The sequence below is a fragment of the Hypanus sabinus genome, chromosome 7, assembly GCF_030144855.1.
Source record: "Hypanus sabinus isolate sHypSab1 chromosome 7, sHypSab1.hap1, whole genome shotgun sequence".
NCBI lineage: Eukaryota > Metazoa > Chordata > Chondrichthyes > Myliobatiformes > Dasyatidae > Hypanus > Hypanus sabinus.
Window position 1 is genome coordinate 28,924,914 of NC_082712.1, and position 16,539 is coordinate 28,941,452.

General features: G+C 41.4%; 1 protein-coding gene across 5 annotated transcripts in view; it reads left to right on the forward strand.

The window, feature by feature from the left end:
• tenm3 (teneurin transmembrane protein 3) overlaps nt 1-16,539 on the forward strand; it is a 1,636,378-nt gene that overhangs the window by 1,560,281 nt on the left and 59,558 nt on the right. For all 5 annotated transcript variants that reach the window (XM_059974311.1, XM_059974313.1, XM_059974312.1 and 2 more), the window contains one exon: nt 1,455-1,598. In XM_059974311.1, the coding sequence (XP_059830294.1) occupies nt 1,455-1,598 (144 nt within the window). The remainder of the gene's footprint in view (nt 1-1,454; nt 1,599-16,539) is intronic.

A 16,539-nucleotide genomic window follows, 5' to 3' on the forward strand; every position in this document is an offset into this window, starting at 1 on the left:
GATAACATGCCAAATCTCAGTTGACTCCTATGAAAGTAGTGACGCTGTTGTGCTTTCTTTGCAACTGTATTTATATGATTGCTCCAGGAAAGGTACTCTGAGATAGTGACATCCAGGAATTTAAGGTTACTGACCCTCTCCATCTCTGATCCTCCAATGATTACTGGCTCGTGGACCTCTGGTTTCCAGGAAGTGCCCAGTTAATATGCACCTCTGTTGATTATAAAGCGCTGCCCTCCTCTGCATTGGAGGAACCAGCTGCAGATTTGGTAATTGCTTAGTGGAACACCTGCCTTTGATCTGCATGTTGTCTGCCTCCTACTCCCACCCTGACCTGTTGGTCTGTGGACTCCTGTCATGGTGAAGCCCAGCACAGGCTTGCGAAACAGCACCTCATCTTCTTTCTGGGCATGTTGCAACCCAATATTAAATTCTTCAAGTTAAGGTAACTTGATTCCTCTTTCAGTAATATTAGCTTGCTTCTTTTTGGGTTTCCATGTTTTTGAACTATCAAGGTTTGGAAGACTATGGACCTAATTCAGCTAAATGAAATTGGTGTGGATAGGTACAGTGAGTGCTGAAAGTCTTGTTTCTGTGCTGTAGAACTTAGTTACTCCTTGACACCAGCCAAGTGCTCCTGCTTCTGGCCAACAAGTGATAGATGCAGAGTGCTGAATCCAACTCACTTTTACCTATCTACTTGGGCTCACACAAGTTTTGTACGGAAGAACTACGAACACTTAAAAGGCATTTGGATAAGTAAGTGGATTTGAAAGGTTTAAATCAGGGGTTCCCAACCTTTTTTTATGCCATTGACCCCTGCCATTAAATGAGGAGTGCATGGGGAATCCTTTGTTTAGATAGATGTGTGTCACAAGGTCATGGTTGGCATGGATGAGTTAGGCCAAGGGACCTGTTTGACTGTGGTATTGATTTATTGTTGTCACACGTACCAAGACCCAGTGAAAAGCTTGTCTTGAATATTGTTCATGCAGATCAAATCACTACACGGTGCACTGAGGTACAGTAAACAGTAACAATGAAGGATGAAGTGTAAAAGCCACAAAGTGCAGTGCAGGTAAACGATAAAGTGCAAAATCAGAACGAGTTTGATTGTGAGGTTGATATTCCATTTCATCATACAAGTAGTCTGTTCGAAAGTCTGATAACAGCCGGATGATGTCCCTGAGCCCAACAATACGTGTTTTCAGACTTTTGTATCTTCTGCCTGATGGGACAAGGGTGGGTGGGACATCTGATTATGATCAGTATCAGTATTTGGTCACCGTGGCAGTAGGAATTCTGGACAGAGGGAAGGCTGGTTTCTGTGATGTGCTGTGCTGTGTCCACAACTCTCTGCAGTTTCTTGTGATCACATTCCTTTTAACCCTGATGCATTTTGATTGAAAACATTCATTCTTGCCACCCAGTAATGATATAATCTTTCTACACAGTTTCTGTCGGCTACGAGTACGAGTCCTGCCTCGACCTCATCCTCTGGGAAAAGAGAACTGCTGTTCTACAAGGCTACGAATTGGACTCTTCAAACATGGGAGGCTGGTCACTCAACATACACCATGTTCTAGATGTCCAAAATGGTAAGTCTTCTAAGCAATGAAAAGCACGTGATATTTATCTGGCTGCAACTTCAAACAAAAAGGGATCAGTTAGCGATTGCACCATGAGCAACGAGGCAGGATTCTGTGCACCTTGATCTGAAAAAAGAAATGGAAGAAAAATAATTGTACTAAACATTAAATTTTACAACTTCAGGTAACCTGATTTCTTTCTGTATCGTTTGTCTGACTGGATCAGCTTGTTTGTTGTTTCTTTATCCCCTCTTTTTCATTTCTTTTCCCCTCTTGGAAGGAAAGGTGTTGTTGGGCTGACCTGCCAGGCCTGTCTTCAGGCTCTGCACTTTGCAAATCCTACGTCCTTTTGCCAGGGTGTTCACTCTCTAACTGCTCCCAGGTTAATTCATTGATAAGTTAACCTTGTACAGATTTTGCTCCATTGGTCATGCCAGTTTTACCCCATCAGAGTCATCACCCCCTTTCCCCACCCTCCCGTAACAAGCTTCTTTTGTCTTCTCAAAAACACAAGAGGTTCTGCTGGTGTGCTCCTTTAATCTTCTTCCCTTTTCGAACAAAGGGTCTTCAATCTGAAACGTTAAGCTCTGTTTCTCTTCCCACAGACCTGATGGGTTTTTCCAGTACTAGCAAGACACACAACATGCTGGAGGAACTCAACAGGTCAGGTGGCATCTATGGAAAAGAGTAAACAGTCGAGGTTTTTAGCCCGAGACCCTTCATCAGGAGGCCTTGGTGTTACAATTCCATTCATCAGAGTGAACCCTCAGAAAAGCATTATGCCAGTGTGCAGAATTTTTCTCCATTTGAAATATATAAGAATTTTTTTACAGGAGCACATATGATACTGATATGCCGGTGCACATAATTCAGTGAAGAATTAAATTGCTCATTATGTTTATAAAATTCCCAGAGTAATTAAGTGTATGCTAAATTGAATTGATGCATGACCATGGTTGGATAGTCACCGCATCCTTACTTGCTATATTGCACATAAACATTACAAGAATATGGCTGATTTATTTATGGAGAGTGCATTTGCTCCAAATTTTTATGATAACTGCAACTCACAGAGAAATGGTTTCAGTAAGCATCGGTGGCATTCATTTTACTAAGCCTGGTAGCAATGTTAGCTTCAAGGAGGTGCAGAGAGACTTCAGGATCTCCGCATCTCCTTAAAACAGGCCAAGCACAAAAGCTGGAGGTTTAACAGCAGAGGCCAAAAGCTTGAAAGGGACATCTGGGGCAAATTTTCCCATAAAGGCTGGTTCATATTTGAAATTATTTACCTGAAATAGTGTTTGAGGCAGGTACGTAATAAATATTTAAAAGTCATCTAGAATAGTACATGGATAAGAGAGGTTTGGAGGGCTGTGGACCAAACACAAACAGATGGATTTAGCTCTCAAGGCAACACAGCCAATTGACATCGATGAGTTAGGCCAATGCCTGTTTTCATGCCATAGAAACTGTGATTCCAAGTGAATGGGAAAAATCAATATATTCAAAGCTGTGAAGTCATAATCTATGCCAAATATACTGGAAGGCTTTGTGTTCTGAGGGACTTTGGCATCCTTGTACACATACACAGTGAAAGCCTAGATGCAACTTAAGCAAGCAGCTAGGAAAACAAGTGGCACGTTTGCTTTAGAGTTAGGGTGAGTGAATTGTGGGTAAGCTATGTTGGTGCTGGTAGCATGGAGACATTTGTATGGAGACTCATAAGTTTCACTGAATGTTTTGATATTTTGATGTATGTGTGACAAATAAAGCTAATTTTTGTGAACCAGGAATGGTCTCACAATAAAAGATCAGCCACTCAAGCCAAACATGAAAAGAAATTTCTTTAGCCACTGATAGTGAGTCTTCAGAATTCTCCACCTAAAAGCCAGTGGAAACTCAGTGACTGAGGATATTGAGAGCAGAGAGACGGGTTTTTGGAAATTGAAAGGAATCAAAGAATACGGGCTGAATGTGGGGAAGTGGTACTGAGGAAAATGATCAATCATGAACTTATTGAAGGAATAGGACTGAATGGCCTATTCCTATTTCTGTTCCTAATAGTTCAAAGTACTGTTATTATCCAAGATTGTATAAATTATACAGCTTTAAGGTTCATCTGCTTACAAGCAGCCACAAAGCAAGAAGCCTGAAATAAACCCAACACCCAATGCGCAGAGAAAGAGAAAAAAAAAACACAGATCATGCAGACAATAAAAGCAAGCAAAAGCATTCTGAACCAAATTGAGCCCATGGACTGGAGCCTGGAGCAGCCTTAGTAGGCCCATAGCCTTGGTCTCAGTTCAGCAGCCAGAGCAGGCCCACAGCCTTGGTCTCAGTTCAGCAGCCAGAGCAGGCCCATAGCCTTGGTCTCAGTTCAACAGCCAGAGCAGACCCATAGCCTTGGTCTCAGTTCATTAGCCAGAGCAGGCCCATAGCCTTGATCTCAGTTCAGCAGCTGGAGTAGGCCCATAGCCTTGGTCTCAGTTCATATATTGAACCGATAACAGTACAAGTCAGGCACTTTGGCCCACAGTGTTATGCCTTTTAATCCATTCTGTCAATCTAACCTGTGCCTCCTGCATATCCCTCCATTTTTCTGTCATCCATATACCTATCTAAGAGTTACTTAAATGCCCCTAATGTATCTGCCACTACTACCAACCTTAGCAGAGTGTTCCATGAACCCACCACTCCCTGTGTAGAAATATTTACCTTTGACATCTTTCCTATACTTTCCTCCAATCACCTTAAAGTTATGCCCCCTTATATTAGCAAATTAGTGTTCCTTCCAGTGGATTCCACTAAGCATTCACCAGAGCTGTGGCAGTAGATTGGAAATGTCCTCATCAGAATTCAAGATCTTTAACATGTGCTCTCAGATATTTTTTTTCTCAAATCAGTGTTTGAGAAAAAAAATATCAGAAGAGGATGGTAATTAGAATGTCATCAAGAAGCCAACATCCAGAAGGAAAAGCAAAAATTTCTACAAACTTCAATTGTATTTCATTGGAAATTTTGGAAAGAGCAAATTCCAGTTTCATTGTAACAACTGCAGAGTTTATTTACAAACTGCATATCCCCATAAACTACTGTATGCACTTTACAAATAATACAATGTGACACCATTTAATAATTTACTAAATGGCTGCATTTGATTAGGTAATGAATTTAATTAGTTACTAAATTTAACAAACATATTTTAACTTAATCAAATCTCAGTAACAACAATATATGTTACATCTATCAAAATTAATTTGGACCCATTTGCTGTAGTCTGTATACACTCAGTACTTAACCAACATCATAGTGACCCAGTTGGTAACAACTAATAATTAGACACAGTAAATGATCACATCAATGTAGTCTTCATGCTGAATTTGTTTCAAACTTTCTGTAAGCAAATGTGGGAATGTTGCAGTTCTGTTGAATAATTGGCTAAGGGATGAGGGAAATTTTGCCTTTGCCATCGGGAGTGAAGGGAGGAAAGTCGCCCAGTACTCTAGGAGGGCTCCTAATATTGGTCAAATAATTAGTAACTGTTGGTAACAATTATTGCCCACCTGTAATTGTCATAAGAAGGTCATGGTGAGAGTGGATCTCCATCCTGATCTGATGAAAACTCTCAGAATGACATTTTTTTTTGCTAGAACGGAATTCATGGAAGGACAATCCCATGTCAGAAAGATAAGCAAGTTGCAGACCAATTTTGAGAATATAATTTTGCTGTGGAATGGAAAAAGATTCGTTTTATATGAATTTTTCACTGTGCCTCACCCCTCTCAGTGGGAAACAACCATGGGGATTGGGGTTGGGGGCAAGAAAACACAAAATTCTGGGAATACTTCATATCTGCCTTATTATGCTTTTGGAGTACTCTTTGGAAAAGATGGAAGAGGGATATAATCCAAGTTTTTAATAATTATTATAAAAACATTCTGGTTAAATCATTGCAAAGCTAAGACTGGACTGAAAATCCCACGATATGCAATCAATTCCCACAGCAGAAAATGGGGAATTGCAAGTCTGCAAATTGAAAGGCTGGCCAGTAATAGAAAACACAAAGCAACATGGTTCTTGTGAAACAACATTTTCAGAGCCTTCGGCGCTGCTCTCCTTGCCCACTCTGTGACGTCAAACCCAAATCCATGTGGCTGGTTTTGAACTCTCCTCCGAAACAATCCAGCAAGCCTTTCAGTTATCTCAGCGAGTCAACCTTACCCCCATCTCAGTTTACAATGAGCATTTAAAAGTTTAAGAATCAGCAGAGTTGAATTCTGCAAATGCACACTAATAGCTTCTTCTTGGAAAAAAAAGTTTGCATTCTTTCCTGCCCTTGTCATCCTGATCTCTCATTATTGGAATGAAGTACTTTTTTGAAGAGCAGTAAATGTTACCATGTGTGTGACATCGCAAAAAATATACATTGAACAAGCTGCCTTTCACAACAACATGAGAGTAAACAAATTATCTATCATAATAATTAAGGGATAAATATGAGCCCGGTGAGATGGGATTGCGGAGTGGAGCTAACCCCTCCCCTCTTCTTTGCTTCCCCACTCTGGCTCCCCTCATACCTCTTGTCTTCTCCTCACCTTCATGTCACCTCCCCCGATGCCCCTCCTCTTTCCCTTTCTCGCATGGTCCATCTCCTCTCCAATAAGATTCCTTCTTCTCCAGCTATTTATCTTTTCTACCTATCATCTCTTAGCTTCTTACTTCATCCCACCACCCACCCACCTTCCCCCTCACCTACCTTGATCTATCACCTTCCAGTTTTTACTCCTTCCTCTCCCCTCGCTTCATAATCTGACCTTCCCCCTTCCTTTTCAGTCCTGATGAAGGGCCTCAGCCTTAGACATCGACTGTTTATCCTCCCCCATAGATGCTGCCTGACATGAGTTCCTCCAGAATTTTGTGTGTGTCTGTCTGCTAAGGAACTTCTTATGCCTACCAGGAAGCTTGGTTTACCACTTCATTCAAAGGAGTTGACCTGAACTGCCAGCCTTAGAGTTCAGCGCACAAGTCTTTGGATCACATCTTGAGCTTACCACCATCAGTTGCATGAGTGCTATCAAATAAGCCTTTTGGCAGACACCTCATTTTACAGTTGTTCAATGAGATAAGTTCATGCATTTGGCCTGAATTGAGCAGAATAATGAATATTTATCAGTTTCTTTCCACTCTGTAAAGTATGCCAGAACATTTCTTTTAAACAAATTACTCAATATCCTGGCATTGAACCAATTGAAATATGATTATTCAATACAAAATATATGAGTCCAAGAACCACAAGGTAATGTTGCAGCTCTATTAAACCCTGGTTATATCACACTTGGAGTATTGTATTCAGTTCATTATTAGAAAGATTGGAAGCTTTAGAGACAGTACCGAGGATTTTTACCAGAATGCTGCCTAGATTTAGAGAGCATATCTAATGAGGATGGATTGAATGGGGGCTTTTCTTTTTGGAATGAAAGAGGATGAGAAATGACTTGAAGGAGATGTACAAGATGATAAGAGGCATATATAGAGCGGACAGCCAGAGACTTTTCTGAGAGCGGAAACGGCTAATTCTTCTTCTTCTGCCTCTTCCTCTTCTTCCCATCGCCTCTATGCTTGGGCATAGGCTGCCAACAGCAGCTTGCCTCTGTACCAGGCCAGTCTTTCAAGTTATCACTAGGTGTCGCCCATCTTCAAAGATCCTTTCTTTCCCAAGAATGAGATCTCTGGAGCTTCTCTTGGCATTTCTGTAGCCCTGGGTTTGTACTGGATGGGGTTGCTAGCCTCAAGCCCAGCCCTCCTCCTTTTGCAGCTGGGATTGGGACTGTCCATGGTGGAGTTAAATGGCTGATATGAAGGGTCATGATTTTAAGGCAATTAGAGGGGAGTTTTGGGGGCAACATTGTATGAGCTACAGAGAGAGTGGTAGGTGCACAGAACACACTGCCAGGTGTTGTGGTAAAGGACAATATATTCGGGACATTAAAAAAAAACTCTTAAATGGGCACTTGGAAAAAGAAAAATGAAGCTCTATGTGGGAATGGTTGATCTTAGAGCAGGTTAAAAGGTCAGCAGAGCATTATGGGCTGAAGGGCCTGTATTGTGCTGCACTGTTCTATCTTCTAATGGATTTCTCCTGCATTTTAAGCAAAATAAGGAATACTTATTAGTTTTGTTCCATTACGCATTGGAACTTGAAATCTACTGTAAGCTTGAACCTTTTTTAAACAAATCGCTCAATATCATAAGACCATAAGATTTAGGAGCAGAAGTAGGCCATTCAGCCCATCAAGCCTGTTCTGCCATTCAATCATGGCTGATCCAATTCTTCCAGTCATCCCAACTCCCTTGCCTTCTCCGCATATCCTTTGATCCCCTGACTAATCAAGAACCTATGTATCTCTGCCTTAAATGCACCCAATGACTTGGCCTCCACAACCACTCGTGGCAACAAATTTTACAGACTTACCACGCTCTGACTAAAGTAATCTCTCCGCATCTCAGTTCTAAAAGGACATCCTTAAATCCTCAAGTTGTGCCCTCTTGTCCTAGACTCCCCTACCAGGGGAAATAACTTTGCCATATCTAATCTGTTCAGGCCTGACTTTCAAGAGCACTTGTGAGTTATGTTCCGGCTGGACTTAGTCCTTAAACTGCTGGAGAACATTGCGGAAAGAACAGGTGCTGTTTTCTCCCAGTAGGGATTAGTTTTTTGTTCCAAGTATTCCTGCCACGTTTTGTCACCCTGTAACCTTATCCTTCAATCTCTCTGAATTATGGAGGACAGCATGTGTATAAAAGTCTCTCTCCAGCAGACTTCATCATGATCATCATGACTCCAGTATTTCTATTTTTAATGTTTCTTCATTGTACAAATGATTTTTCTTTTGTGTTCTATCACTGAGCAGCAGTGAACCATCTCATTGGCCTATCGGAGTTCTCTTTGGGAACTAGTTGACTTGATCAGCATTTCTGATCTGGCTATTGTTCACGATTGCACTTAATAATAAAAATGCCTTTTAATATCGAGAATGTTTCTATGAGATCCCCCGCCCCCCCCCCCCCCCACATTCTCCTGAACTCCAGGGAACACAGCCCAAGAGCTGCCGGACATTCCTCATACGGTAACCCTTTCATTCCTGGACTCATTCTCAAGAATCTTCTCTGAACCCTCTCCAATGTCAGTATATCCTTTCTAAAATAAGGAGCCCTAAATACATACAATACTCCCAAGTGTGGTCTCACCAGTGCCTTTATAGAGCCTCAACATCACATCCCTGCTGTTATATTCTATACCTCTAGAAATGAATGCCAATATTGCATTCACCATCTTCACCACCAACTCAACCTGGAGGTTAACCTTTAGGAAACCCTGAACAAGGACTCAAGTCCTTTTGCATCTCTGCGTTTTGAATTCTCTCTCCACCTTTATTTCTTCCACCAATGTGCATGACATTTTCCAACATTGTCTTTCATTTGCTGCTACTTTGCCCATTCCTCTAAACTATCTAAGTCTCTCTGCAGGCTATCAGTTTCCTCAACACTACCTGCTCCTCCACCTATCTTTGTATCATATAATAACCATATAACAATTACAGCACAGAAACAGACCATCTCGGCCCTTCTAGTCTGTGCTGAACGCTTACTTTCACCTAATTCCATTGACCTGCACTCAGCCCATAACCCTCCATTCCTTTCCTGTCCATATGCCTATCCAATTTTACTTTAAGTGACAATACCGAACCTGCCTTTACCACTTCTACTGGAAGCTCATTCCACACAGCTACCACTCTCTGAGTAAAGAAATTCCCCCTCATGTTACCCTTAAACTTTTGCCCCCAAAGTCCCAACTCATGTCCTCTTGTTTGAATCTCCCCTACTCTCAATGGAAAAAGCCTATCCACGTCAACTCTATCTATCCCCCTCATAATTTTAAATACCTTTATCAGTCCCTCCTCAACCTTCTATGCGCCAAAGAATAAAGACCTAGCTTGTTCAATCTTTCCCTGTAACCTAGGTGCTGAAACCCAGGTAACATTCTAGTAAATCTTCTCTGTACTCTCTCTATTTTGTTGACATCTTTCCTATAATTCGGTGACCAGAACTGTACACAATACTCCAAATTCAGCCTTACCAATGCCTTGTGCAATTTTTACATTACATCCCAACTCCTATACTCAATGCTTCGATTTATAAAGGCCAACATACCAAAAGCTTTCTTCACCACCCTATCCATATGAGATTCCACCTTCAGGGAACTATGCACCATTATTCCTAGATCACTCTGTTCTACTGCATTCTTCAATGCCCTACTATTTACCATGTATGTTCTATTTGGATTATTCCTACCAAAATGTAGCACCTCACACTTATCAGCATTAAACTCCATCTGCCATTGCTAAGCCCACTCTTCTAAATGGCCTAAATCTCTCTGCAAACTTTGAAAATCTACTTCATTATCCACAACGCCACCTACCTTAGTATCATCTGCATACTTACTAATCCGATTTACCATCCCATCATCCAGATCATTAATGTATATGACAAACTACATTGACCCAGTACAGATCCCTGAGGCACACCACTAGTCACCGGCCTGCAACCTGACAAACAGTTATCCACCACTACTCTCTGGCATCTCCCATCCAGCCACTGTTGAATCCATTTTACTGCTTCAATATTAATACCTAACAATTGATCCTTCCTCACTAACCTTCCATGCGGAACCTTGTCAAAGGCCTTACTGAAGTCCATATAGACAACATTCACTGCTTTACCCTCGTCAAGTTTCCTCGTAACCTCTTCAAAAAAATTCAATAAGATTTGTCAAACATGACTTTCCACGCACAAATCCATGTTGACTGTTCCTAATCAGACCCTGTCTATCCAGATAATTATATATACCATTTCTAAGAATACTTTCCATTAATTTACCCACCACTGACATCAAACTGACAGGCCTATAATTGCTAGGTTTACTCTTCGAACCCTTTTTAAACAATAGAACCACATGAGCAATACGCCATCCTCCAGCACCATCCCTGTTTCTAATGACATTTGAAATATTTCTGTCAGAGCCCCCGCTATTTCTACACTAACCTCTCTGTAGGTCCTAGGGAATATCCTGTCAGGATCCGGAGATTTACCCAATTTTATATTCCTTTAAAGTGCCAGTACTTCCTCGTCTTTAATTGTCATAGTTTCCATAACTTCCCTACTTGTTTCCCTTACCTTACACAATTCAATATCCTTCTCCTTAGTGAATACCAAAGAAAAAAAATTGTTCAAAGTCTCCCCCATCTCTTTAGGCCCCACACATAGCTGTGCACTCTGATTCTCTGAAGGACCAATTTTATCCCTCACTATCCTTTTGCTATTAATATAACTGTAGAAACCCTTCGGATTTATTTTCACCTTACTTGCCAAAGCAACCTTGTATCTTCTTTTAGCTTTTCTAATTTCTTTCTTAAGATTCTTTTTACATTCTTTATATTCCTCGATCACCTCATTTACTCCATGCTGCCTATATTTATTGTAGGTATCTCTCTTTTCCCTAACCAAGTTTTCAATATCCCTTGAAAACAATGGCTCTCTCAAACTTTTAACCTTTCCTTTCAACCTAATAGGAACATAAAGATTCTGTACCCTCAAAATTTCACCTTTAAATGACCTCCATTTCTCTATTACATCCTTCCCATAAAACAAACTGTCCCAATCCACTCCTAAATCCTTTCGCATCTCCTCAAAGTTAACTTTTCTCCAATCAAAAATCTCAACCCTGGATCCAGTCCTATCCTTCTCCATAATTATATTGAAACTAATGGCATTGTGATCACTGGACCCGAAGTGCTCCCCAACACATACCTCCGTCACCTGACCTATTTCATTTCCTAACAGAAGATCCAACACTGCCCCTTCTCTAGTTGGTACCTCTATGTATTGCTGCAAAAAACTATCCTGCACACATTTTACAAACTCCAAACCATCCATCCCTTTTACAGTATGGGCTTCCCAGTCTATGTGTGGAAAATTAAAATCTCCCACAATCACAACCCTGTGCTTACTACAAATATCTGCCTTCTCCTTGCAAATTTGCTCCTCCAATTTTCACTCCCCATTAGGTGGTCTATAATACACCCCTGTAAGTGTTACTACACCTTTCCCATTCCTCAATTCCACCCAAATAGTCTCCCTAGACGATCCCTCTAATCTACCCTGCCAGAGCACCGCCCTAATATTTTCTCTGACAAGCAACGCAACACCTCCCCCTCTTGTCCCTCCGATTCTATCACACCTGAAGCAACGAAATCCAGGAATATTTAATTGCCAATCACACCCCTCCTGCAACCATGTTTCACTAATAGCTGCAACATCATATTTCCAGGTATCAATCCATGCTCTAAGTTCATCCACCTTTCTTACAATGCTCCTAGCATTAAAATAAATGTATTTAAGAAATTCTCCACCTCTTCCTCTCTGATTATCTCTGACAGTACAAAGAACTCTATTGTCTTCTTTTTCTTCCTTCTCTCATACATCTGTTCCTACACTATGGTTCCCCTCTCCCCTCGTATCTAGTTTAAATCCACTGCAGCCTCTCTAGCAAACCTACCTGCAAGAATATTTGTCCCCCACCAGTTCAGATGTAAACCGTCCCGCCGGAACAGGTCCCACCTTCCCTGGAAAACTGCCCAATTATCTATAAATCTGAAGCCCTCCCTCCTGCTCCATGTCTTCAGTCACGTGTTGATCTGCACTATCTTACTATTTCTAAACCCAGCTGCACGGGGCACTACTAGCAATCCTGAGATTGCTATCCTGGAGGTCCTGTCCTTTAACTTGGCACCTATCTCCCTAAACTCACCTTTCAGGACCTTCTCACTCTTCCTACCCATGTCATTGGTTCCTACATGGACCACGACATCTGGTTGCTCACCCTCCCTCTTGAGAATACTGAGAACTCGATCCGAGATATCGCGCACCCTGGCACTAGGGAGGCAACAGGCCATCCGGGATTCTCGATCTCTTCCACAGAACCTCCTATTTGTCCCCCTAACTATCGAATCCCCTATCACTACTGCTCTCCTCTTTTCCCTTCTTCCCTTCTGAGCTGAGGGTCCAGTCTCGGTGCCAGAGACGCAACCACTGCAACTTGTCCTTGGTAGGTCGACCCCACCAACAGTATCCAAAACAGTATACTTATTGTTGATGGGAACGGCCACAGGGGTGCTCTGCTCTTCCTGTCTATTCCCTTTCCCTCTCCTGACAGTCACCCAACTACCTGTCTCCTGACTCCTAGGGGTGACTATCTCCCTGAAACTCCTGTCTATTTCTGCCTCTGGCTCCCGAATGATCCGAAGTTCATCCAGTTCCAGCTCCAGTTCCCTAACACGGTTTGTCAGGAGCTGCAGCTGGATGAACCTTTTGCAGGTGTAGTCATCAGGGACAGCTGTGCTCACCCTGACCTCCCACATACTGCAAACAGAGCACTCAACTGCCCTAACTGCTGCCTCCATTTCCTACTCCTAATCTAATTAGATTAATTAAAGGAGCTTACCTGGCTTTATCTCATCTGGAATGAAGCTCGTACTCAGCCTCTGCTTGCTTTTTAAATTCCCCCGCTGATCTCAGAGGCGGACTTTCATGCGCCTGAGCAGTCTAGCCTCTTTGCTGCGATCAGTTAAAAGGAAACAGCTTCCCTCCGAGCTTCTTTTACCTCTTTGTTCTCCGCCTCTTGCTGCGATTTAAAAACCATCGGCAAGTTTAGCCACAAATCCATTAATCCCATAGTCCAAATTATTGACGTACATCTTAAAAAGCAGTGTAAAAAGTACATCATAAAAAAGGGTCCCAAAACTGACCCCTGTGGAACTCCACTGGTAACCAGCAGCCAGCCAGAATAGGATCCCTTTATTCCCACTCTTTGCTTTCTGCTGATCAACCAATGCTCCACCCATGCTAGTAACATCCCTGCTTTAAACCAAATGAACTGGGATTACTCAATACAGAATGGGATAATGAAACAAAAAAAACTAAATGACAAATTAATTCTTAGCACTGAATTCTTTAAAAGTATTTTGGGATGTGAAGCAGCATATTCTGAGATGAATTGTGATTTTAGTAGATAAATGTGATGATAAGCTGAGGATCTTCACTCTGGAAAGGAAGACACAGTATGCCAGCTGTTTGCACGTGACAGATATTCTGATGAATATAAAACAACATTCACTGTCACTATTGTATCTGATGGAAGGGAATTATAAATGTTTTACAATAGTGACTGAGTGCATCAGGTAGAATGAGAACACATGCTGACGCAGAAAGTTTCTTTGATGAGAATTACACATCTCAGCTGTTTGAGAAGGTAATTGTCACAGTTGAATGGTGTAAGCATACACTAAAGCTGTTATTACTTGTTTTAAAGCTATTTCTGGTGTAGATTAATCTATTAAAGTCTATTTGAGTGAAATACAAATATCTTGCATAATTATGAATCATAATTTTCTGGAACAGACAAAATCTGACAGGTTTACTGTTTATAGTGTATCTACAGATTTGATCTTTAGACATCCCTCTTCTTCTGAAATCATTAATCCATCTGTAACAGTAACGGCTTAGATCCTGAATGGGTCCTGAAGCAGGCATGGGTTTCCTGCCAACATTACTGCCGTTTATTCAAAGCCATGCACCAATTCATCTGCTTTGTTAAGAAAATAGATTTTTTTGAATAAAAACATTTTAAGTGGTGCAATATCCATAGACACTTTGGTATTGCAGCTTTCCGAGGCCATTTCATTCTAGTCGTGCCTCTTCAATAAATGGAACAGTTCAAGTCTGCATTCAATATAGTGGAGAGAACATTCAGATATGGGATGATAAGTGCATGCAACAATCACTCTCAGATTCCCAGCTTAACACCAGTTCCAACTAGTTACCCTTGACATTGACTGACATCACCTTTACTGGGACTCCCACCATCAATAGATACCATGGGCCAAATTAGCAATTTTGGGACTGATTATGGTGCAGTAGGTGATTCAATACCCCAGGTCTTTTCCACTATGATACAAGGTACAAATCCAAAGAGAGATGGAATATGCTCCACCTGCCTGAATGAATGCAGTACTGCGGGACAAAGCAGCCCATTTGAATGGGCTGGCGCAGCAGATAGTGTAACGCCATTGCAGCACAGTAGCTGTAGGATCGGGGTTCAATTCCCACCACTGCCTGTCAGGAATTCGTACGTTCTCCCTGTGACCATTTGGTTTTCCGCTAGGTGCTCTGGTTTCCTCCCACATTCCAAAGATGAAATGTCAGTGTTAGTGAGTTGTTGACAAGCTCTGTTGGTGCCAGAATCGTAGTGACACTTGTGGGCTGCCCAGCAGAGTCCTTGCTAATTTGATTTGATGCAGACCATATAAAACCATATAACCATATAACAATTACAGCACGGAAACAGGCCATCTCGGTCCTTCTAGTCCGTGCTGAACGCTTACTCTGACCTAGTCTCACTGGCCCACACTCAGCCCATAACCCTCCATTCCTTTCCTGTCCATATACCTATCAAATTTTACTTTAAATGACAATACCGAACCTGCCTCTACCACTTCTACTGGAAGTTCCTTCCACACAGCTACCACTCTCTGAGTAAAGAAATTCCCCCTCATGTTACCCTTAAACTTTTGCCCCCTAACTCTCAAATCATGTCCCCTTGTTTGAATCTCCCCTGCTCTCAATGGAAAAAGCCTATCCATGTCAACTCGATCTATCTCCCTCATTATTTTAAATACCTCTATCAAGTCCCCCCTCAACCTTCTACACTCCAAAGAATAAAGACAAAGTGTTTCACTCAATGTGTGACAAATGAAGCTAATCTAATCTAATCTTTAATCTGATGGCCTATCAGTTCCTTGAAACATTCCCTCAAACAGCAGCACACATAGGCGACAGTGTATACCATTCACAAACTTGCATTTCAGTTAATTGCCCACACTACTCTGCCAACAGCTCCCAATGAGGTCCACCACCACAACAGATAAAGGCATCAATGGTGTGCAAGTTCCCCTCTAAATTGTACATTTAAAGCTGTTCCTTCAACAATGCAGGGTCTAAATCCCAGCATTCCTTACCCATCAGCAATGTGGCAGTGTCTTCCCCAGAAGGTCTGTGTTAGTTCAGGGTATGGACATGTGCTTTTAAGTTGCACCTGATAATCACACCTCAAAATGAGAAATAAAGACCATCAGAAACAGATGGAGTCCAAGTTCTAACCTTACCAGTGATACCAAAATCCCCAAATGAATAAAAAGAAAACAGATGGAGTTATCTATTGTTTAATGAAGGCAGTGAAACCTCAAGTGTAGTGTCATATTCAATGTATCAAAGGTGATAACTGAATAATACCCTTAGTTCTTAAAGACAATATAAATGCTTTAAGACAGTATAAATGCTTAAATTTTAAAAAAATAACAATAGATGTTGTTCTATATCCAATAATTAATTCACTCACCTCAACACTGAACTGATTCCACAGCCTATGGACTCATTTTCATTTGAATGGGTACATGGATGGTTAAAGTACAGAGGGCTATAGTCCCAGGGCAGGTTGATGGGAATAGTCAGTTTAAATAGCTCAGTATGGACTAGATGGGCTGAAGGGTCTGTTTCTGTGCTGTACTTTTCTATGACCATGACTTTCAAGCACTCGACGACTCGTTCTCAGTATTGGTTATTTATGTTTACTAATAATAATTATTTGTATTTTGTATTTGCACAGTTTGCCTTCTCTTGCACATTTATTTGTTGTTTGTGTGTAGTTTTTCATGGATTCTGTTGTATTACTTGGTTCTACTGTGAATGCCTACAAGGAAATGAAACTCAGGGTAGTATATGGGGATATATACTTTGATAATAAATTCACTTTGAACATTGAACTTTTATGTCTCCA